Source organism: Thermobia domestica, chromosome 3, assembly GCF_964235325.1.
Source record: "Thermobia domestica chromosome 3, izTheDome1.hap1.1, whole genome shotgun sequence".
NCBI classification, from domain to species: domain Eukaryota; kingdom Metazoa; phylum Arthropoda; class Insecta; order Zygentoma; family Lepismatidae; genus Thermobia; species Thermobia domestica.
Window position 1 is genome coordinate 259,110,561 of NC_137456.1, and position 23,592 is coordinate 259,134,152.

Genomic DNA, 23,592 nt, shown 5'->3' on the forward strand with positions numbered 1-23,592 from the left:
TAGACACAGAACACTAGGAAGCATGGTTGCCCGCAGCGGGGAAGGGGCAAAGGGGATGTTGCCTCCCAGGGTTTTGAAAGGTTTTTGGAAGTGCATGTCAAGACATACTAATTTGCTTACTTAAATGTTATAACACTTAATATATTCATATTAAATAATATAGTATCTGGTATTATAGATTATTTACTGTAGTTAATAAGCATATGCGCGTAAATAACTGTTGTTTTACTTGATGTATTATGTGCCCTCGTGTATCAAAATATTGTGTATTCGCGACTGAGTTTGTGTGTCGGTCTTCTGCCCCCCCCCCCCCCCCCGTGGAATCAGTATTTTACCTCCTTGAAAAAGTCCTGCGGACGTCCATGTCTGGAAGCCGGGCTGAACAATCTCTTAAATTTTCCCTGTAACTGCAAATCATGGCTAAACGTGGTTGACCATAAATCTTCGTCCTCTGTATATCAGGTAGTTCGCACTAATGGTTCAAAATATTCAATCTATCACTACTAAATTTTATTTAGCCTGCCCATAGCGTCAAGGGATAACATGGAAAATTAGAATCAGAGCTATTGAATCTTACTATGTTCTCTAGTCTTTCTTGTCTTACTATATTTATTAGCTTGACTAGCAGATCTACTAAAACATATGCTCTTTACTCCTGTCCATTTCAAGACTGTTTTGGATCACTAATATGTTTTAATATGCTCTTTTACCCCCATCCATTTCAAAACTGTGTTTCGGATCACTACGTGACTCTCAAGTAGAGGCAAGAGAACATGTGGGTAATTGTTCATTAAAAAAAAAAAAAAAAGAAAGAAAGAAAGAGTTTATTTATTGAATGGATTACAATTTTAGTATCCCTTGAAGATTTTTTCAGATATTTTGTTACTCCTGAGAACGGACAATCATTCTTACGACTCTTAAATGTTCATTTAACCCTTAATGTACCAAGCCTAACTCGTCAACGTTGTTTACCAAGCTGGGGTCTTCTGGGGACCCCAAGTATTATTTTAATTTCACAACATAGTATTGCAACTCAAATTATTATTTTTTGGATGTCTAAAAGCGTACCTAAGTTAAATGAGCATTGTTGACATCAAATATTATGTTTACTTGAGCAATATTCAGTTTTTCGTACAATTTTATACTTTTGTGTTCGTAAATCTGAAATACAAGTTTAACAATGGAGCTTTTACATTTTCCAGTGTGTTTTTACTTTTTTTTTTTTTAACGAACGCATCGTTGATCTAATTATGTAATAGATAGTATATCCCAAACAAATGCAGGACACACATAAAAATCCAGAATAAATTGATTCTTATAGTTGCAGCAGTATCACCAAATATCGCCCTCTGGGGTTCCTAGAGGACCCCGCTTGGTATGTTAAGAGTTAAACCCGATCGTTTCTTTTAATCGATATGCGAATTATAACCAGGGATAAAAGTGAGGGAACGCGGGAGAACGCCATCTCCGACCTCGGAAAAATATTACGACGTCCCCCAGTTCCTAAGAAATCAAAATGGGCAAGGATAGGCGGGGGGTGGTGTGACGTCATGCCGCTTGCTACCGTACCCCTACCTTTTCAGATCCACTTTTACCCCTGATTATAACATAGAGAATTAACATCAGACGTTACGCTACTTCGAATCGGTGAAATTGCTTTATCTTTATTTCTTACTTATCTTTAAAATAATAGGCCTACAACTTTTTATATCCAATGAAAGGCTCTCCAATTATCTGAAGTATAATGCATTTAATATATTAAATAGAAATTTAGTACATGGGCTCAGTTTTTCTTTTGGGTAACATAATGAACATTTGCATCCTAGTTCTCTGAAACTGACTAAACAGTCTAACTACGATTCTTTAAAAAAAAAAAAAAAAAAAAAGTCAGAAGTGAGCAACACTTGCAATGAGCCAAATGACCATTATTCTTCCATAAGAAATTCCACTTGTTCAACCTAAGTGGCAATTATTGTATTTTTAAATCACACTAAGAACATTTTAGTTTCAATTAAAAGCACATTTCTATATGTGGATTGACATCTTACACAAAAATTTAAATTTAACAGGAAAACAGCTACACCCACTGACAAATACGCACAGCGCGCGCTATATTTGATGATGGCCATGCAGGCAGGAAGGTTACCAGTGAAGGATTACATGCACGTGCAGAAGCAGAAATATTGCTGGAAACAGACGAAGCATTTTCTCCTGCACCAATCGCTGAATACTCGTGCGCGGAGTGATACAAATTGAGTTACGCGGTTTGTTTTTGAAGAGTGCAAAGGTTTGTGAAAAAGCGAGTAGTAATTGCCGAAAATTTCAATCAGAACTCTCGTCTTCGTCAGCGACGTTTTCGTGAAGCATTTACAGCAAACTCACCACATCATAGGAACTCGATATTATCAGTAACAAGAAACACAAGAAACTACACTTTCTCTCTCTTTCTATATATATATATATATATATATATATATTCTTTCTTCACAGAACCACTTTGAAACTTTTCATGACGTTACTTAAAACTTCCCTGAATGTTACAAATGTACTATACTGGTATCATCTTGAAACTATAAACAGTGCTAACCTTCTATATGTACAATTTATTGCCACGCTTTACTATTTATTTTATAGAAGTATAGTAAATAGTAGTTTTAACATATTTCGTACGAAATCATTCTGAGATTAGTCCGGTTTGCCGGAAAATCTTTCCTTATAGTGTACTCTTTTCAGTGATTTTACGTGTTTAATAGCGTCCTGCCTGTATAACAGATATTTGATGTAATATTAATTTGAATAGTATATTAAAAAAAAAAAAAAAAAAAAATAAGTGTTAAGTATTAACTAATTTCTCTCCATTGTAGGACCACTTTATGGAAGTGATCCGGAACCAAGAATTTCTGTTACTGCCAGCAGACGAAGTAGCCAAACTTCTTGCTTCAGATGATCTCAACGTTCCCTCGGAGGAACTTATATTTCATGTAAGTTTCCAATCCATAGCTAATCATTATTAGCATTTAAAATAATTATTTTATGACAAATAAAATGTAGCTTCAAACCTTTGCGTAAGTTGAAGAAAAATGTTCTTGTAGGCAGGGCTATATTTAACATTTTTGCCGCTCCGAGCCATTATAAAAATGCCCCTCCCCTAGAAATCAGTGAATACCAGTGTAGGAAATTTGAGACACTTGCTAATTATGACACAAAGCTGATAAGATCTGATAAGAATAATACAAATATGTCACAATAGTGAAACAGTCATAAATTATTTGCACTGACACCTGTGCAGTAAGCTTTGAAAACGCTAAATGAGTCAGGAAGATAATCAATAATGGAAAAGTTCAGAAATTACGATCAAAGAATACGGTGTCAGCAATGGAAAAAGAGAAATAGCGAATATTAATTCATAACTAAACTGTTAATTACCTCTGACTATCCGAACTTGTTCTTATTTGGATACTTACAAATGTTAAAATCCCGGTCGTATTCATATGCTCATGCATAATAAATTTCTGAAATTTCCAGTGTGCGCATAAAAAATAGTCGGAGAAAGTTTGTCACCCTCACCGAAACTTGCCATCCCGGACCATTTTTCATGTTCGTCCATGCGTGAATATGACCCCGCTTGTACCTCTAATTAAAGTCACTATTCCCTGAAAGACAAAAATCACCCTGCCTTATCTCAGTATTTCGCAAATCAGAGTTATTTATGTATTGTACCATGTTCGAATTGATAACCTGCCGTCTACATAACCCCTAACCTAAGGTTTAGCTTTCTTGTACTTTATATTATGCGGAAGAAAATCACATATTGATAATTGTTTCTACTGAAATATTTGCAAGAATGGAAAAATGTTCTTCCCCCTCGTTTTCAGCAGTATAAGGAAATGAAAAGTTATACAGGGTGGCCCATTTTAATCTTTCCACGGTAATATCTCGAAAACGGTAGAACATAAATAAACTAAATGAAAACTCAAATTGGAAATACCATGGGGCAAATCGAATAGTAATGTCGCGGTGCTCACCAGGGCCGCTCTCCGTGGGGGCTCAGGGACCAACTTTAAAATTTTAAATGGAAACATGGGACGAGTGACACCTCGTTCAATTGATCTTTAAAAACTAAAAAGCTATGTGGCAGAAGATTTTCCATATCTGTCACCGTATTCAAAATGGCCCCCAAGATATGTTACCTGTATCAGATAATCGTCCAGTACCACTAGTATGAAAACAGTTGAACATAAATGAACCAAACAAGAACTCAAATAGGAAATGCCATGGGGCATATCGAATGATGTTGTAGTGCCCCCAGGACCGCCTTTCGTAGGACCCAGGCTCCAACTTAGAAACTTTAAACTAAAATATGGGTCAAGTGATACCTCGTTCGATAGATCTGCATACACTAAACAGCGTTGTGGCAAAAGATTGTTCATATGGGTCACTGTTTTCAAAATGGCCGCCAAGACATGGTGCCTGTATCAGATAAAACGCCCAGTACCACTAATATGAAAACGGTTGAAGATAATAACGAGTGAACAGAATAAAACTCGTATAGGAAATCACAGAGGGCATTTATCATTCCACACCTCGAGAATAATCCAACGGAGAAAAAGATTATTAACATTCCTTGGATGTTTAATTCAATTTCTTCCCCTCCAGTACTACAAACCAGCCCCTTAAAAGTAGGTCACAACTTCTTTGGCAGAAAGCCCCCTGGGGTGACATCTGTCGGGCTATTGAACTCTTTCCTTGGTGTTTGTTGGAGGCAGGATCTGTCGACGAGGCGGTGGACCTATTCACATCTGTTGTCCACTCAACTATAAAGGAGGGGGGGCGCGGTGGCTCAGTGGTAGAGCGTTCACCTCTGGTGCTTGGGGTCCCGGGTTCGATCCCAGCCCCCGCCAAGTGAACTTTGTGGTGGACAAACACCGTGCTCGTGGGTTTTCTCGGGGTTCTCCCGTTTCCTCCCACTTTCTTCATTCCACCATTTCACTCATCTCTCATAATCACCGTCTCCTTTAGCCTAACCGACATAACCGTGGGACGTAAAACTCAAAGATTTCATTTCATTTTTCAACTATAAAGGATTTTGTCCTTGTAACAACATCAAAATCGAAGAAGTTTGTAGTCTGGTTCAACAATGAGCTGGGTGATCTTCTTAAAAACAAAAAGGTTGCCTGGAATCTATGGAAGTCACATCCGTGTGACTACACATACAAACAATTCGCTAAAATTAGAAGCTTTACGAAGAAGGTACAGCGACGTAAATACTTTGAATACATGGACTCAATTGGTGATTTTACTGTTAGCAACCCTAAACTATTTTGCACTGTAATTAAATCTCGATCGAAATCTCCCGGCATATCAGCAACAGTTCATGATGAGAATTTTGAAGCTCGTGATGATCAGAGACCCGACCTTTTTAATAACTACTTCTGTAAAACATTTACCGCCTTTCCCCCTACAATCCATCTTTCCCCTCTCCTCCCCATTTGTACTAACACCTTATCAGACCTCTCTACCACCCCGGGTGAGGTTTTGGTTCTCTTGCAGTCGCTTTCTCCACATAGATCTCTTGGGCCCGACAATATTAGCTCTCTCTATCTTAACAAAACTGCTTCAGTTATTTCAGTTCCTTTATCCATCCTATTCAATAGATGCTTCAGAGAAGGATATTATCCCACCAGCTGGAAACTAGCTCATGTGACCCCAATATATAAATCAGGACTTAAAGATCAAGTATCCTCCTATAGACCAATATCTCTTCTTTCTGTAATATCTATTATCTGCGAAAAAATAATCAAAGACAGGCTTCTCAAATTCACGTCGCCTTACATTCACACCTCTCAGCATGGCTTTCTACGGAAAAGCTCAAGTCTCACAAACTTAAGTACTCTTCTTTCCTGTGCAGTTCAATGTATAAATAACAATACTCAATTAGATGTCATTTATTTTGATCTCTCAAAGACCTTTGATTCTGTCAGTCACATTCTTCTTCTCCACAAGCTTTCCAATAGGTTTAATGTACATGGTAAATTTCTCTCTTTAATCACCAGCTATCTAAAGGGCCGTAAACAGAAAGTTGTTATTTCAGGGGCGACTTCTAATCCCCAACCTGTGATCTCGGGAGTGCCTCAGGGAAGCGTACTAGGACCCCTGCTATTTGTCCTGTATATGGACGATCGCTACTCTCACCTATCACTTAATCCTAGTGGCCTTTTGCTTTTTGCTGACGATTGCAAATTATACAGAGAAATATCGTTTCCATGACACAATTGCCCTACAGGAAGACATAAATTATCTTGTAGACTGGTGTGAAATGTGGCAATTGAAACTTAACAGTAAGAAATGTGACGGTATTACAATTACTCTGAAAAAGTCTCCTGTTCCCTCCAAATACCATATTAACGATTCCCCTATAACACAATCTACCAGTCATAATGATCTTGGTGTCATCTTTGATTCGAAACTCTCGTTCTCTGACCACATCTCCTCAATAGTTAAGAAATCAATGCGTATGCTGGGGCTTCTTTACCGATTCACTGAACTACGTACTGTGGCATCATTAACAACATTCTATAAAACTCTAATAGCACCCAAGATCGAATACTACTCTCCCATATGGGTCGTGGCCGCACCTACACATCTCTCTAGACTTGAGTCTGTTCTCAATTTCTTTATTGCAATAGTACGTTTTCGTGTTCCCGCACTTCGAATATTACCTAATGAGGAAATTTTGCGATATCTTAATATCCAGACGCCGGAAGTACGCAGAAATAACTCTGATTTGAAGTTTCTTCATAAGATTGTAAATGGGAACCTAAGATCAGAAACCCTAATTCAACAACTATTCTTACATGTCCCTTCCCGCAAAACCCGGAATACCCACCTATTCCATCTTGCACGCCCTAGGTTGACAATTATACAGAGGTCTCTTTTTCACCGAGTACCCAACTATTATAATAATCTAACAAGTGAGGTGGACATTTTTTCGAGCTACCCGGTGTTTGAAAGAGCAATAAAACGCGTGCTGGCTAAATAATATTACTTGTGCACTCTTTGTTAATACTATTGATGTTACTGTTGTTGTTTATTTTTTTTAAATTCTTTTTCTTTTTTCTTTTTTTCCCGCTTGTTGACATTTTCCTGTGTAAAATGGCACAATTATGCTGTATCTGGGAATTTGTTCAATAAATAAATAAATAAATAAATAAAAATAAATGACATAATGCTAAAGAGGAAATCAAATTCTTAGAAAATTATCTTTCCGATCTCCATCCGTAACTGGGTGAAGCGGGAATGAATGATAAAATCTCAAATGAAAACCCCACTTTTACTTGCAATAGGTATGATTTGTCTGAAACACTTGGGTGTACAAGTGACTGGTATTGTAATGAACGAATATTGTGCAGATGACTTTTGAGCAAAATCAACGTTTGTACACATTGTTCGAGAAATTTGTTTCGCATTTCATTTGATTCATTTTTGCACAAATCATTGCCTACAATCAAATGGAAGATACCATTTAACAAGAAGTTTACCTACTTTTTTCCATTATAGATATCTTTCTCTTATAAAAACATATTTCAGATAGTTTTGTTGTGTAGATATAATTTGCAAAACCTAAGGTTCTCATTTGCAATTTCACCGTTCCTTCCCGTCCCGCTTCACCCACTTACGGAGGACGTTGGAACGATAATTTTCTAGGAATTAGATTTCCTCCTTTGCATTATGGTACTTTTACTCTAATCATCATCTCCTTTGTTGCAACATTTTCGAGTCTTGGAATGATAAATACACTCTGTGATTTCCTATAGGAGTTTTATTCTGTTCATCCGTTATTATCTTCAACCATTTTCATAATAGTGGTACTGGGCGTTTTATCTGATACAGCACCATGTCTTGGCGGCCATTTGGAAAACGGTGACCCATATGAACAATCTTTTGCCACAACGCTGTTTAGTGTATGCAGATCTATCGAACGAGGTATCATTTGACCCATATTTTCGTTTAAAATTTCGAAGTTGGAAATGGGCCCCCACGAAAGGCGGCCCTAGGGGGCACCGCGACATCATTTGATTTACCCCATGGCATTTCCTATTTGAGTTCTTGTTTGGTTCATTTATGTTCAACCGTTTTCATATTAGTGGTACTGGACGTTTATCTGATACAGGTAACTTATCTTGGGGGCCATTTTGAATACGGTGACAGATATGGAAAATCTTTTGCCACATCGATTTTTAGTTTTTAAAGATCTATCGAACGAGGTGTCACTCGCCCCATGTTTCCATTTAAATTTTAAAGTTGGGCACCGGCCCCCGAAGAGCGGCCCTGGGGAGCACCGCGACATCACCATTCGATTTGCCCCATGGTATTTCCTATTTGAGTTTTTGTTCAGTTCATTTATGTTCTACCGTTTTCGAGACATTTTCGTGGAAAGATTAAAATGGGCCACCCTGTACAATAATGATAAAATCCCTTGCAGAATAGTCCATTATGGACCCCCAAGGAGCACATTCAACTTTGCGATGCATAGTCAATGCAATAGTGTTTAGCATTATTATTTGTGGTTTTTGAAAGTGTACCTCACTGTCCTTAAATTCAACTTGCCTCCCAGTTGCCTCTCGGTGCTGAGTCAGCACGAAAAAGAAAAGAGAATTTTTAGTGTAATATCCCAGTATTCTTATTGTATGATAAAGGAAAAGGCATGGACACTGGTGAATAATAATGGAAAATATACATAGAAAGTGTGAGGAAACGGGAGAAGCTCTGCAAAACTCTCAGAGGCGTTACTGTCTACCAAGGCTGAAAGGCGAGATTGAGCTACGGATTTATCTTATGAGAAACTTGCGCACTGTTTTTTTCTCATAACTGTTAACCCCCTTTAGACGACTGCCACGAATCCGCGACATACTTCTTATGCGTGCTTCTACGAGCCGATGTGTGACGGTGGGCGCAGATGCCGATTGCATCGAATATGAACGTACTGGTCAACTCATCCTCGCTTAGTATAGCATTTATCGACGATTTTGTGCACTTCTGTGAGTGGGGGGCTTTTGGCGGTAGCAGAACAACGAGTTTTTGTGTTTCTATTGTTTTCATCTTTTAGTCTACTGCAAAACAGATAAGTGCTTGTAATATAAAAACTATCTAATACTTATGAATATTCAACGGTTACAGGGACGTAATAGTATCCATTTTGGACGAAACATTTCTCGAAATATTACAATAATGTGGTATTTCGCTCTTTCGCGACCTTCTACAGTAATGACCCACATTTTTAAATGACGCTGATAAATATCACTTATGATTTTTATATACGTGATAAATACAATAATACTCACATACTATTAGGGTGTATTGCATGTCTATGCTGCAAAAAAGTTTTAAAAAAATACATGGAGGGAAAGGAAGGTGAGAAACCCTGTTGAAAGGGGATTCCCTACGCTTCAAGTTTTTCTCTTATAAATCCCTATAAGTCACCATTTTCTTACACATATGTATGTTGTTGCTTTCCTCGCCTCCTTCGCCAACAATTTCATACACTGATTGAGGGAAGATTAGGAGAATTGAGGGAGGAGGAGTCGAATTTGTGACATACCAGAAATACATAGTAAAATTATTTTCTGCACACCTATCAGTTGATTTAATGTAGAATACCTAACTGAATATTTTTTTTCGAATTATTTCAAGTAATTCCGGCGTTAAGGAATTAAAAGAATAAAAAGTGTAAAATGTAAACGAGAAAAAAAATCAGATAAGTTTGTCTCAATTCAAATTTTGTCTTTCATCTTTTCTTCTTTCATTTTTTCCGTTTATAAGAAAACCAACCGTATGGATAGATAAGATTGCAATCTTCATCATCGATTACATTTCGTGCTTTCTTAAACCAGAAGAAAAGTAGCTTAAAATCCACAAATTGTGCAGAATTTAAAATTATTTGATCAGATGGGTCAAATTCGGTGTACATTATTTTATATAATTTTGGCACTTAAATATACATGAAATCTTTTATAATCAGTTATTCTTATTCATAGAACTAATATAAAAGAGTCAGACTTACAGTTTAAGTGCAGTATATGAGTGTAATCGTAAAACATCATAGGATAAAATGCAAAGACCAAATTAGGTAGTTCCACATTTAAAAGTCTAATTTATATGCAGTAAGTTTGTTTCTCTGATACAAGGTCTTTTCTACTGTTGAAAGTATCAAGTAAACTCTGAATAAGAGCGTATTTTGGACCAGATGTATGCAGTAGATCTAATTTTGCTGTACAAGACGTAGTCTGAATGAGGTATTATGTAGTATGTACTAACTATATGATTTATTTTCTGACAGATCTAAAATTTCACAGCTCGTTGTTCCCTTTTTTGTGATATAAGCTCTTGGTTGACAACTTTCGCTAATAGCTCATAATCACAATTATGTTGATTCAGGTTCTTGGAGTGAACTGTAGTTATTTCAAAATTTATGTATTGCTAGGAAACTAATGTGTGGCAGCTTTGTCTCGTTTTTGTCCATTTGGTGTATAAACTTTGAGACGAGCTCAAAGAAACAGGTAGCTGTGACACGCTTCGTTTATATTATGTTTAGCCAACGAAACTTTTGAAGCATATTTTGATTTCGACGTCGGGAATTTTCTGCAGTCTGATGTGTGTCTGCTTAGACTAATTTCTAAGCAAACTACTGAATACAATGTGTACTTATTTCATACTGTCTGCACAGATTGGTTGAATGTTAATTTGAGGTTCAAAATTATACCCATATTAACTCTTCTGGCCATGAGAGCCAGATACTATATCTAGTTACTGAGAGCCAGGTACTATATCTAGTTACTATGCGCTAGTTTTTTCGTGTGTATAACATGTTTATGTTTCCTGCTGCTTATAACCATGTCATTGTCAGAGGCTTATTTGTAGGTAGTACCTAATAATAGCTTTTGAATACTTGTTATATCATTTACATTATGTACCTTTTTAGTTTATTTTACAACATCAGCGTATAATACAACACAAATGTAGATACGTCTTAAGTGCAGAAGTTAAGGAGATAATTATGTAATTTGATATGTTGTTGTGTTCAGCAGGGTTAGGGAATTCAGGAAAAATGGTACTTAGTCTGGAAATCAAAGAAAGTTGCGGATTTTTCTCAGGAAATGAGATTATTGTTCGTCTTACCTACTTGTTAAGATAAGCCAATAATTCAGCCATTATTCTTAGAAAGATGGACTACGAATAAATTATTTTCGTTGAGTTTCAAGCAGGGTGGATTGATTTAAATCAGTCTGATTTAAATCAAGATTTAAATCACTTGATTTTTTAAATAAAAATCGCTGATTTAAATCAAATTCCGAAATAAAACAATTTAAAGTGAAAATAAGTAAAATCCCGTTTCTGTTCTGTTATTTCGGTTACGGAAGTTAATAATCATAATACAATGAGACTCAAATGTACAGTATATACAGCATAGTATGAAAACAAGTGTCATGCACAGGATGATTAGGGAAAATCCCGTTTTGAACGGGTAACGAAGCAATGCTGCTTTCTTCTCTTCGTAACCATAGGTTTGGGTTTTCAAATCGTTAACTATTTCAACGGGGAAATCACCATCGACATTTAAGACGAAAATTTTTTGCGTGCACGTCTGTTTGTTTGTTCCCAGATAATAGGGCGTATTTAGAGGGGTCCTATCCCCTCTCCGATTTTTTTAAAGATTTATAACTTTAGGCGAAATTTATGTATTTCGTGCCTCAAGCTAGTTCCAATTTTTAAAAAATATGCCCCTACCAAATATCAGTAACTTTTGTGAAAAAAGTGACATTTTGATAAACGTTGCTATACTTTTTCCTTAATGCTTAACCTTTTAAATTACATTACCTATTTTTATTCTATTAAAAATCGAATCTTCATTATTCGATTAAAAAAGTACCAATAAACCTTTTTACTTCGTGTTTTTTTTTTTTTTTTTTTTTTTTTTTTTTTTTTTTTTTTTTCGAAGACTGAAGGCATTGTAGAACATGTTGCATATGATTTCACGCCTTTCTGCGTCGACACGCGATGACATCATAAATTTAAAAAGATATTTTTTGTTATGCCTATTATTATTATTTTTTGGCAGGCTTACATTTTGCATTCAAAAGATTGAAATTTTGCACACTCGTTCAGTGCACTCCTTAGTATTTTTTAGATGTTTTCAGATCTCTTCGTGAACACAAGGGGGTCTAGAAGGGAAAATGTAAAAAATATATATATATATATATATATATATATATATATATATATATATATATATATACTTAACAAAATAGCTTTTCTTGCGATTTAGATGGAGACATATGAATGGTACCGTTTGAAATGCTGTTCTGTTCTGAAGAGAATGATGTACGAACCATGATCCTAGGATAAATAGGGATGTTTCAGGAAACTGTTACCTGAGATCCTATTTTATACGGGAATCTGGGGTATTTGGGGGATATTATTTTTCGCGGGCTTACTTTTGCACCTAGAAGATTGAAATTGTGCACATTTATTCAATGCATCCCTTAGTATTTTTCAGTGTTTCAGATCTCTACCTTAAAACAGGGGGTTGGTCCAGAGGGGTAAAAAGTAGAAAAGGATATTTTTAACAGCAAATCCCTTCTCCCGTGATTTTTCCGCCCCAGATACACGATGGATACATTTGAATGGTACGATTGAAAATCTTTTTTATTCTGAAGAGAATAATGTACAAATCACGACCCTAGAATAGAGATGCAAAAAAGCCGGCTTTTTTGAATCGATGGTTTTTTTCACATAAAAAGCCGGCTTTTTTGGGAAAAAAACGAGAATTTTGGAAATTTTGGCTTTTTTCATTTTCATGATTTTTCTATTTAAATAGCTTTCTTATAGTATATTCTATAGATAGATAAGAATTCCATGACCTAAATGCGATATTTCGCTCTGAAATTCACCATCAAGATGGATGAAGCACATGTTTTACGAATTAAAGCTAACATGAAGAATGTAGTATTTGAGGGCAATTTTAGAGGCTATTTAACTTTATTTTAACTTTGAGTTATCGACATCTTTTTCCTTCTCTAGATAATTTTAGTTTGTCATCCGTGTTTCATTTCTAAGCGCTTTTAGTACTGTAGCTTCTAGCGCAAAAGTTAAACTTGCTCGTTTTTATATTTATCCGTCAAAGCGTTCGTTTTTCAATATATCCGTCAAACCGTACTTCCACATTTCGGTTATACTGTAGCTGTGAAGTGATTTAGCAATAATTTTTCGGACACAACCTTGAATACCAGTTTATACAAATAATCAGTAACGGATTAAGAAAAGTACTTTAGGAGGGGTTTTTCCGACTATTTCGTTTCCTAAAAAGTCCCAATTTTATTTGGGAGGTGTTTGAAGTTTATGAGTACAGGCATAACTAATATTTCATTTCGTTTATATGTTTAGCAATAATCTTCCGGATACAACCTTGAAAATCATTTTATACTGAGAATCAGTGGCGGATTTAGAAAAGTATTTTGGGAAGGGTTTTTCTTACTAATGTTTAGTTTTTCTATTTTAAACATTCGTAATTTTTATTTGACGGGAGCTTAAAGTTTGAGTAAAGGCATAACTAATAGATATTTCGTTTGTTGCAGACATTCCGTAACTTTGGGGAACGGGCTTCAGTCCGAAAGACCGCCCTCCTAACCATCGCAAAACCGTCACTGCTGGTAATTAGTAATAATAACGATTTAAAAACAATAAGAAAGAAAGTCGGCCAACTCACAGTACACGCACTATTTTTACATTCACAGATGGAATGAAGAAAAGCTCGTTGAATGCCGGACTTACCGATAGAAGCGCAAAAGCTAATCACTCAGTCATGTTTGTTGTGCAGTTGTATTTAGCTTAACTTAACTATATTCCGTAGTCCTTTTTTTAAGGAAGAGGGGGGTGTCCTTAATGATATGTTGAATCCCTCTTGTTAAAAATTTAGAAAACTTGAGGATTGGGTAAACCGTGATGGTGGTTATATAAAACTTAACTATAGAATTTCAAGAATATACAGAACCAAAAGCTCTAGATGTGCAGCCTTTAAGTGTATCATATAAATCTAAGTATTTCTCTTATGTTTTATTTTAATTTTATTTTGTTTCAAAAAGAGGGTATGGAATATTTTGAAGTAAAAATACTACATACTATTTTGCTAGTTATTTGTGTATTTTTTAAAAAAGAAGTGTTTACTTTTAGGGTTGGCTGGTTTACACCAACTTTTTTTTATATTTTTTTTAATAACTGGTTTAAACCAAAAAAATAAAAAGAATGAAAAATGCGAATCGTGTGAACTTCATGGTGACGTTTCCAGATATCAAACCCCCTGCAATAGTTTTATTTCCCTTTCACCTTTTAATCAAGGTGTCCCATGTTCAATTCTCGGTCGAACCACAACCCTTCTTTCATGCGTAAACCAAGTAGCGGTTCAGATGTCAGTTTAAGTGTAAGTCTTCTCGTTGATAACCTCGGTATTTCGTAAGGATGTTAAGCCTAAACATATGAAACAAACCAAATTGTATATTTCTGCATGTCTAAATGCCTGTTGTTTTATAAAGAAGCCAAGATTGCTTAAATATATTGATAGAAATTGGCAAAGTTATCGATTGCCTACGTAGCTTCCAACATTAGATTGGATTGGACTTTCAATGATATGTACGTACTAAATTTGTAATTTAATACCTCAGTTTTAGCGTACTGATTATGATACGTTGACCTTTAAATTTTACATGCAAAGCAATAACAGGATTTTCCCGTTATTGTCTTACATTTCAAGTAATGACGGGATTTTCCCGATGGCTAGGGTGGGAGATTCTCAATTTAAGAAATTTACTGACCGGACTTCTTTAAGCTTATGGGAGTTCTTCCGGCATAACCCCGCTGTTGCATAATAACACCAAGGCGAAACAAACTTATTTCTGTGAATATGTAATATAAATACCCTAAAGCAAAAAATCTAAACCAAAAAAGCCTGGTTTAAACATCCCCCAAAAAACGGGTTTTTGGCATTTTCAAAAACAACCACGGTTCTTGCCAACTCTGCTTACTTTTGCATATAGGAAGCTAAAAAATTCTTATTATATACATTGGTTAATCCTGTGGAATTCATAATGTAAATATGTTGAAGAAAAATTGTTTGAAATATCTTTTCGAAATTCATAGTTTATTTTCGAGGTTTTATATTATTATCAGCATCAACCACTAATTAAATGATTTTTTGTGTTATAGAGAAGCGAAACAAAGTCTGCTTTATCAATTTAAAGCAGAATTTTGAAAAAAGCCCAAAATTTCCCAAGCAAAAAAGAAAGCAGAAAAAAACGTTTTTTTTTTTTCAAAAAAGCCGGTTTTTTTCCGAGCCCTTGCATCTCTACCCTAGAATAAATAGGGATGTCTGAGGAAATTTTTATATTACATGCGGGTTATCTGGGGCTTTGTGGGGATGTTCTTAGTTCATTGTTAAATATTTTCCCCGCCCTTACTATTCAAAATAGCTTGAAATTTTATACACACATTTAGTACACCCCTTAGTATTTCCCAGTTGATTTTGAGATGTGTGCGTTAACAGAAGGGAATCGAGAGGGAATCAGAATTTGAAAAAAAAAAATCAGAAAAAAAAAAAAAACATCCCGCCCCAGGAACATGATAGGGAAATGTGAATGTTACCGTTTCAAAGCCTGTTCTATTCTTAAGAGAATGAGGTATGAACCATGATCCTAGGATAAATAGGGATGATGATGTAGCTGCTTGACTGAAAGTCTATAATTTTCCTTTTTAAAAAAGCCATAATTTAAAAGGGTTAAGAAACATTGTTTGGGATTAACAGGTTAACAATTGGGGATTAATTCAAAATTCAACCCTAATACTTTTACTTAAATGGCATAATTAGCATTTAATACAAATTCCTAATGCTTTTTCTTCAGTTCGCGACTTGTAATTTACGAGGAGAAAGATTTGATTTAAATCAAAAAATCGATTTAAATCAAAAACATCAACAAAAATGATTTTTTTCCACCCTGGTTTCAAGAGTTGTATTTATAATAGGTAATCTTGTTAAGTAAAATATATACTACTTCATGTACAGTTGTGCACAACATTATTTCTAATATTAAGAATGTAATTTATGAAGATACTTTGATTTGTTACACTTCACGATATAAATGGTGGCATTTCTTTCTGTTGGGAACATAATAGTGTAGAAGTACTGTTAAGTAAATGAGGGTAATTTGCTACTACTCTAAGCTTTTTTACACCATAATAGTCTGTAAACATTTTTTACAATATATGATAAAATTTAAATGCCGATGCCCAATGAAGGGAACAGAGGGCAAAACATGCTCCAGTATGCCGTAACACAAACTGTTGTTAGCATTTTCTTTCAGAAAGCCATTTCGGAACTTTTTGTATAATTTGGAGTGTAGACCGAAGATTCAGTATATTATATCCTGAAATTCAGGTGGAAATTTGTAATATTTTTAAGTAACATATCACTTTTTATTTGATTTTTTAGGGACAGAGCTTGAGAGTACCTACTAGAGATTCAGAGAAGCCTGATGAAGCTTTTAACGTTCACTTTTTATTTTTCATTTTCAGGTTTCATGACGGAAATGCTGCTAATTCAGGTCCTATTTCAGCGTCCTTTTATAGTGGATTTCTAATTGTATTTTAAAATAGCCCTAATTCATGTGTTTTGTTTTTCAGTTTACTTTTGAAGAATGTGTTTTATAACAAAGAGTTAACCAAAAACGTCTAAAAAAAAAAAAAAGATATTTTATTCCTGCATGGTACAACCCAGAATTAAACACCGAGTGGGCAAAATGGTTAACGTCTGTTACGAACGATCCTAATAAAGCAGAATGTATTATGTAAAAAGAAAGAAAAAAAATTCTTTAAGTAATAAGGGAATATAAGTTGTCACAAGCCACCCCACAGGTACAAAACATATTTCTAAGAGTAAGTGTTTTCAGAAGCAGACTCTTGTATCTAATCTTTTCAAAGCAAGTGTGGCGAAATTAAACTCTAGTAGTTCTGGTTAGTCAACATTGTGTTCTCCTTCCAACATGGATTCTTCCGATACAAAAATCCATTTCGTACAGTCTTCTGAAGAACTTCATGGTATACATGGTGTTGTTCCAAGTGCCAGTAAAACCACTTCAGACCTTTGTATTGTTTTTTCGTTTCTTTACTAAGTTTTTAGGAGCACGTCTTATCTTCTTCGAAATTAACAGAAGCATTTTTTTTTTTTTTTAAAGAATTCTTAAGTTACAGCTGCTCATTAAAGAGAAGGGTGGCCATTTTTTTTTTTTATATATATATATATATATATATAGAGGTTTAACGTTGATATGTAATATTATTTAAAGATGTCTTATAAAGTTTCTTCACTAGCTCAAGTAGCAATTCTTTGATTAGCTGATGCTGGTTTGCCTATCTGCTTTTATTAGCCTTTTGTATGGCTCTGTGTCTACTGTATGGTGTTGCAAACGGAAAGTAGCTGATCTTTCGCAGCACACAGGTTGAGAATCACTGGCCCAAGCTTTTATCTAGCTCTTACAGGCATTCATCATCAGTACACCACTGTCTTGTTAAATGTCACCGGTCAGGGAAAATGGTTGGTCTTGCACCTGGAAATCAGGGAAAGATCAGGAAAAATGATGAAAGTAATGTTGTAAGAACCCTGGTTCAATAAATGTACAAGATTTCTGCCGTTTAATAAGTAAAAACATCGGTAGTGCAGAAAGAAGAAACATCATTAATAAGTTTCTCTTTTGTAAGTTCAGTATTTACACGTGATGATTTACTATATGTGGTTTGAAAATAATGTAAAGATACGCTGTTTCATAGAAGTCCTGATATTTTTTCCGTTCTCAGTTGGCAGTCGGATATGTATTATCGTATTATTATTATTATTATTATTATTATTATTATTATTATTATTATTATTATTATTATTATTAAAACGCCTGTTCATTAGTTTATAATAGGAATAAGTATCTGTATTTAGTTGCTTATATAGTATCTTTATAGTTTTCCTTCATCATGAAACTTTTTTTTCTTTAAAGTTTGTAACACTTTGTTTATCCAAAGACATTGTAATGATGTTTTCTTGGGGATTTTATTGTAAAAATTGTAAGATATTTTCTTGTAAACATTCGTTACTACTATATTGGGGGCCGCGGTGGCTCAGTGATAGAGCGTTCATCTCTGGTGCCTGGGGACCTTGGTTAGATCCCAGCTCACACCAAATGAGCTTTGTGGTAGGCAGATACCGTGTGCGTGGGTTTTCTCGGGGTTCTCCAGTTTCCTCCCACTTTATTCATTCATTTCTCATCATCATCGTATCCCTTAGCTTAGCCGGTATAACCGTGGGACGTAAAACTTAAAGATTTCCTTTCGTTACTACTATATTATTAGCGACATTATAAGAGCTTCCTACATTAAAATTAGTTGGGTCTTATATATTATTGTGAGCTTGGCTTTCTTAAAATTATGTCAGTGGTAAATGAAATATGATGTTTATCTACCTTCACTAACACAGGAGAATTGTAAATTAATGCCTCATTCAAATTTGCAAATTTGTTAAGAACAAGTCTAAAATCTTGGTGTTATTATTGAAGCCATGTAGAAAGTTAACTTTGTTTTATTTTATTTATTTATTTATTTATTTATTTTTTAAGATTCAACTGTATCTCGTATTTCAATTATTTTTTGAGCTGTTTGCTTTTCTTAGAGATGTGTAGCACAAAGGCCTTTTAAATTCCAGATAAAATCAAGATCTTAAAGTCACTTAACTATTTATTTCTTAATATACAAATATTTAATGTAAAAGGGTTGCTATAAAATCACAAACATTGGTATCAGAACAAATGTAATGGAGTCTAAATTTAGTCATTATAATGTACTGCTTGTTAGTCAATCTAACCTCAAAATTATGCCCATCAAACCTATTGGTGTTTTAGAAGGTTAAAAATGATGGTGATAGCAAAACCACTTACCTTAGATTTGTCTGTTGGTTTAGTACATCTGTTTATAAAGAGTTGAACACAGAGTCCTGCAATCGGATTGCTTCTTGGTTCTTCCTGTGCACTATTTTGATGTCAACAGTACTGGTACCATAGAATCGAATGACAAAATATCAATATTCCAGTGTTCTGAATTATTATGTTATACTTTTTCATTTATTTACTTATTTATTCTTGCAGATAAATGAAAAAGTGAATATGTGTTAAATATAATTCTTAACTTTTCGTGTGCTTCATTTTGTTCTGCACAAAATAAAATTTATGTTTCCTCTCGTAATCACAGGATGTAAACATGTTATAAATAACACTTTACTTTCAAGGTTGAGTCGTTTTCAGTACATATCATCGTGTTTTCCTCTTCACTAGCATAAACCCGTCGTTTTTGTTCAGGTCAGTTACTCTCGACTGGATGTTTAGACAGTAAAAACCTAGAAAATAGGCAGGCAAATAGGCACTAGGCATTAAAACGTAACTCGAAATAATGAAGATAAATTCTCAATACAATTAAAAATAACTTCGTCATAGATAATGTTCAAAGAATATAGAAACATACCTGTTTGTTAATATCTTCTTTTACTGTATATATAAAAGTGAAGCTTGGCATGCATTCCATGTATATTTGTTAAATACATTCTATACAGCACTTTATCACTACACATAACATTCCAAATTTTATACACTTTATCAGCACACAGCAGTCCAAAGTTTTACTACACTTTATCAGTACACATAGCAATCCAAAGTTTTAAGACATCCTATCAGTACAAGCAACAGTTATATTTCTCAGAAGAGGCAGAATCCTTTCTTGAAATACTAAATTATATATATTTTCCCCAATAAAGTCTTATTTTGAGGAAAATACATAGAATAGACACCATTAAGCACTAAAGCAATTATTGAGGCTGGAATGGGCGAAATAGGCAAAATAGACAAAAGAAAATTGGCTAAAATTGAAATGGTAACCCTTATATAAACTTTAAAAATCATTTTTGATCATATCTTTAATATTAAAGAATAGGCATTTTCCCTAACATCCGGTCTCTAGTCATAAGCAATAAATAATAATAATAATAATAATAATAATAATAATAATAATAATAATAATAATAATAATAATAATAATAATAATGCAATGTTAGCTCACGATATACTGTAAAAAAAATCTTGTCATTATTCATTATTTAAAGCCAATCGGAGCACGCTATTGTTTTGGTATTATTAGGCATTTAGTTTTACATTCCATGTGCTACCCAGATATCTCATACCCAGAGGAAATGTTTGGTAACTTCCGAGCTCAATTAATTTTTATCAGTGCTTTCTATGCATATGTAAAATATTCGTGTAACATTGAAATGCACTAAATTCTACTGTTCCCAAGTTACTGTTGACGAATTCTTTCCTTATTAAGATATGCTGATAAATGTAATACTTTTTCCTTTACGTCTGATAAAGGTAGTTTTAATTCATACTCGAATAGATGGGCAAATTTTGAAGAGGAACTGATTTAATTTCAGGTGGTACTAAATTGGACAAGATGTTCAGAAATGTTATAAAAGGAAATCTTTGTACTTTTAAGTACTCGAGACATATCCGCCGTATATATATAGTTTTATTTACATCCGCATAACGCATGGTTGAGCTGCTGTATTATTCATAATGCTATAAATTAAAAATAATTTGCTGACGCTACAACTCACAAAAACCACAGCCGACTAAATGGATCATGTTGAACTGGACGGTGCGTAGTTAGCGTATCAGCTTGTATAACCATTACATATGGCCTCCACCACCTCTTAATTCAATAGTCGTCCATTATCTCATGATGTTAGGTGAACACTGAATGCTTTTTAAGCAGTCCCTCAAACAGTACAATCTTTATGGTTCACATTCATATGATTAATGTTTTATTTCCCGGAAAGCAAATATATATATATATATATATATATATATATATATATATATATATATATCTTCTAAAAAAAATATCTTCTAAAAACCTATATGGATACTTGTAACCAAGACTTGATTTTCACGAAGATATTATTTTTAACATGAAGCAGTTATATCGTAAGACGGTCCCAACAAGCTGTGTTCGACCTAACAGTATTAAGTCTGTAACTTAAAATCGAAATTTATTGTTCTTCAAGAGTTGAAAAGTTATTACCATTAAAAAAAAATTCAGGGTGCTTCTGGTGCTATAGAGGTGTCAGTGATAATTTTTTTCTACATCTTTTTGATCATGAGCTACAAGATTATGGAGTAAGAATTGGGCTGTCTGCAGCTATTTGTGTATATATATATACAGGGTGTTAATGAACTATACCGACAAGCTATAAGATGTGATTCCTCTCATCAAAATAAGAGAAAAAGTTCATATGGACTTAGGGCGAAAAGTGCATAGTTTCAGAGCTAGGACTGTCCAAAATCGCGAGAAAGCTAAACTTCAACAGGCCCTATTTCAAATTCCAGAAACTGTGGATGGTGGTCCTTATCAGCGTAAAGGAAGCCAGGTATAAACAATCCAAAAGTGCATATTTCATCAATTTTCAATAAGTGTACAAGATATTCCCTACAGGTTGTAATTCTCAGATATGCTCTCAATAGAATTTTCAGATTTCAAGGAGGGTTGACAACAATGGGACATCCAGTGCTTCGGAGGGAAGTCGTAAGTGTTAAGAACCGGCAGCTCCATATTTTTTTGTGTTCAGAATAACGTGTAATGTGATGATTTCGTCATGGTATAATTTACGTTTTTTCCACTTATAAGCGTGAAAGAAAACATTCCAGCATGCGTTTTCCCAAGTACGAGAGACCGTGCTGCTGACGGTTCTCAACACTTCCGACATTACGCCAAATGATTCTGTGTTCACTGCTATCAAAGTTTATCATTTGCCTACTTTGGATCAATCATAAAGTCAGAGCATATCTCAAAATTCGGTTGATGGCATGTCTGGGAATCTCACCCTACAGGAAATACTCTGGACACCAATTGAACATTAATAAACCATGGATTTTTGGATTGCGTATGCGTGACTTATTTTACGCTGATAAGGACCACCATCCAGAGTCTCTCGAATTCGAAGTAGGGTCTGTTGAAATTTGGCTTTTTCGCGATTTTGGACAGCCCTAGCTCTGAAACTATGAGCTTTTCCCCACAGGTCCATATGAACTTTTTCTCTTATTTTGATGTAAGGAATCACCTCTTACAGTTTGTCGGTATAGTTCATTAACATCCTGTATATATATAAATGCAACATTTGGGAAATTATATCGGTTGTAAGGGCGCCACAGTTAAAAAATTTATATTCACAATTTGTGTCCGTGTGGGTATTGAGTTACCTTATTCTGAAATCCAAATTTATCTGTCCTTATTCCTTCTAGGATGTACAAGGCTACAGACGGACGAATAACATGAATATATAGGTATGTCGTCATTTCGCTGTGACCTCAATACTAGAATGTGTGAGAAACTGTGATGATGGTACTCCACCATCTTGTGTCAAATGTGATAAATGTTGATCAAAAAATGGCAGAGCAGTATGATTATATATATATATATATATATATAATAGATGAACTAGTTATAATATTTATTTCTTTATTTGTTACAGGCGTTGATGGCGTGGGTGAAACACGATGTCATCAATAGAAAGAAGGATGTGGGTAGACTTTTGAGTCTAGTGAAATTGCCGCTGTTGACTCCTCAGGTAAAACATTGCGCATTATAATACGTGTAATTGTTAGGAATAATGCTTCTGGACTTACGTCTACATATTATTTTAGTTGATTCTTTGCTTTGAAAACAAAATTAATACTTTCATCTTCAAGAGCACAATTAACTTAAACATTATAATTTTAATTTTTAATTAATTGATATAACCAATAGTGCATTATTATGACGTTAATTCAAAGTTCGAAGTTGATGAAATAATTTATATTTAAAATTAACGTCAAATATGTAACCAGCATTCTAAGAGTAGAATTTCAAACTTTAATAACTATTCAATTTCTCAGTACTCAACTTCATTTGTATTACTTAGACGGATGCAAAATCTTTGGAGTTAAGCCTAGGAAGAGATGTAGCTGGCCATGTACATATCAGATGTGTAGTCAAAGACGTTATAATTGAAGTTCCGTCCAGTCGTGCACAAAATAATACACTGAGCTCCCAACTACCATTTTTCGTACTGGTTCCCCATGATCAAAATTTGAAATAAACAAATTAATAATACAATAACATAGCTTGGAATCAAAGGAATTTAAGGTACTTTTTCCAGAAGAAAAGGTAAAATCCGTACTCAGTTTTCTTACCTTTATTAGTAGATGTATTCTAATTAAATTTCGAGTCGGGAATGATTTTTACCTATAGTAACCAATATCGTAGTTTTAATGTTTACAGCAGTTTTAATTTCTGGTGTAAATTCGTTTGATTCAACATAACTGGGACCTTGTTGAGTTTATTGGAAAGCCCAGTTTATACTAACAAAACATAAACAATGGATACTTCTGTTAGTTATTTTTTGATATAATTTATAGTAGACACCTG

The 23,592-nt window shown here is 34.5% G+C and overlaps 1 protein-coding gene across 3 annotated transcripts in view; it reads left to right on the forward strand.

The window, feature by feature from the left end:
• Positions 1-23,592, forward strand: part of LOC145681029 (kelch-like protein 5) — a 589,536-nt gene that overhangs the window by 522,457 nt on the left and 43,487 nt on the right. For all 3 annotated transcript variants that reach the window (XM_081752333.1, XM_081752334.1, XM_081752332.1), the window contains 2 exons: positions 2,865-2,981; positions 22,658-22,753. In XM_081752333.1, the coding sequence (XP_081608459.1) occupies positions 2,865-2,981; positions 22,658-22,753 (213 nt within the window). The remainder of the gene's footprint in view (positions 1-2,864; positions 2,982-22,657; positions 22,754-23,592) is intronic.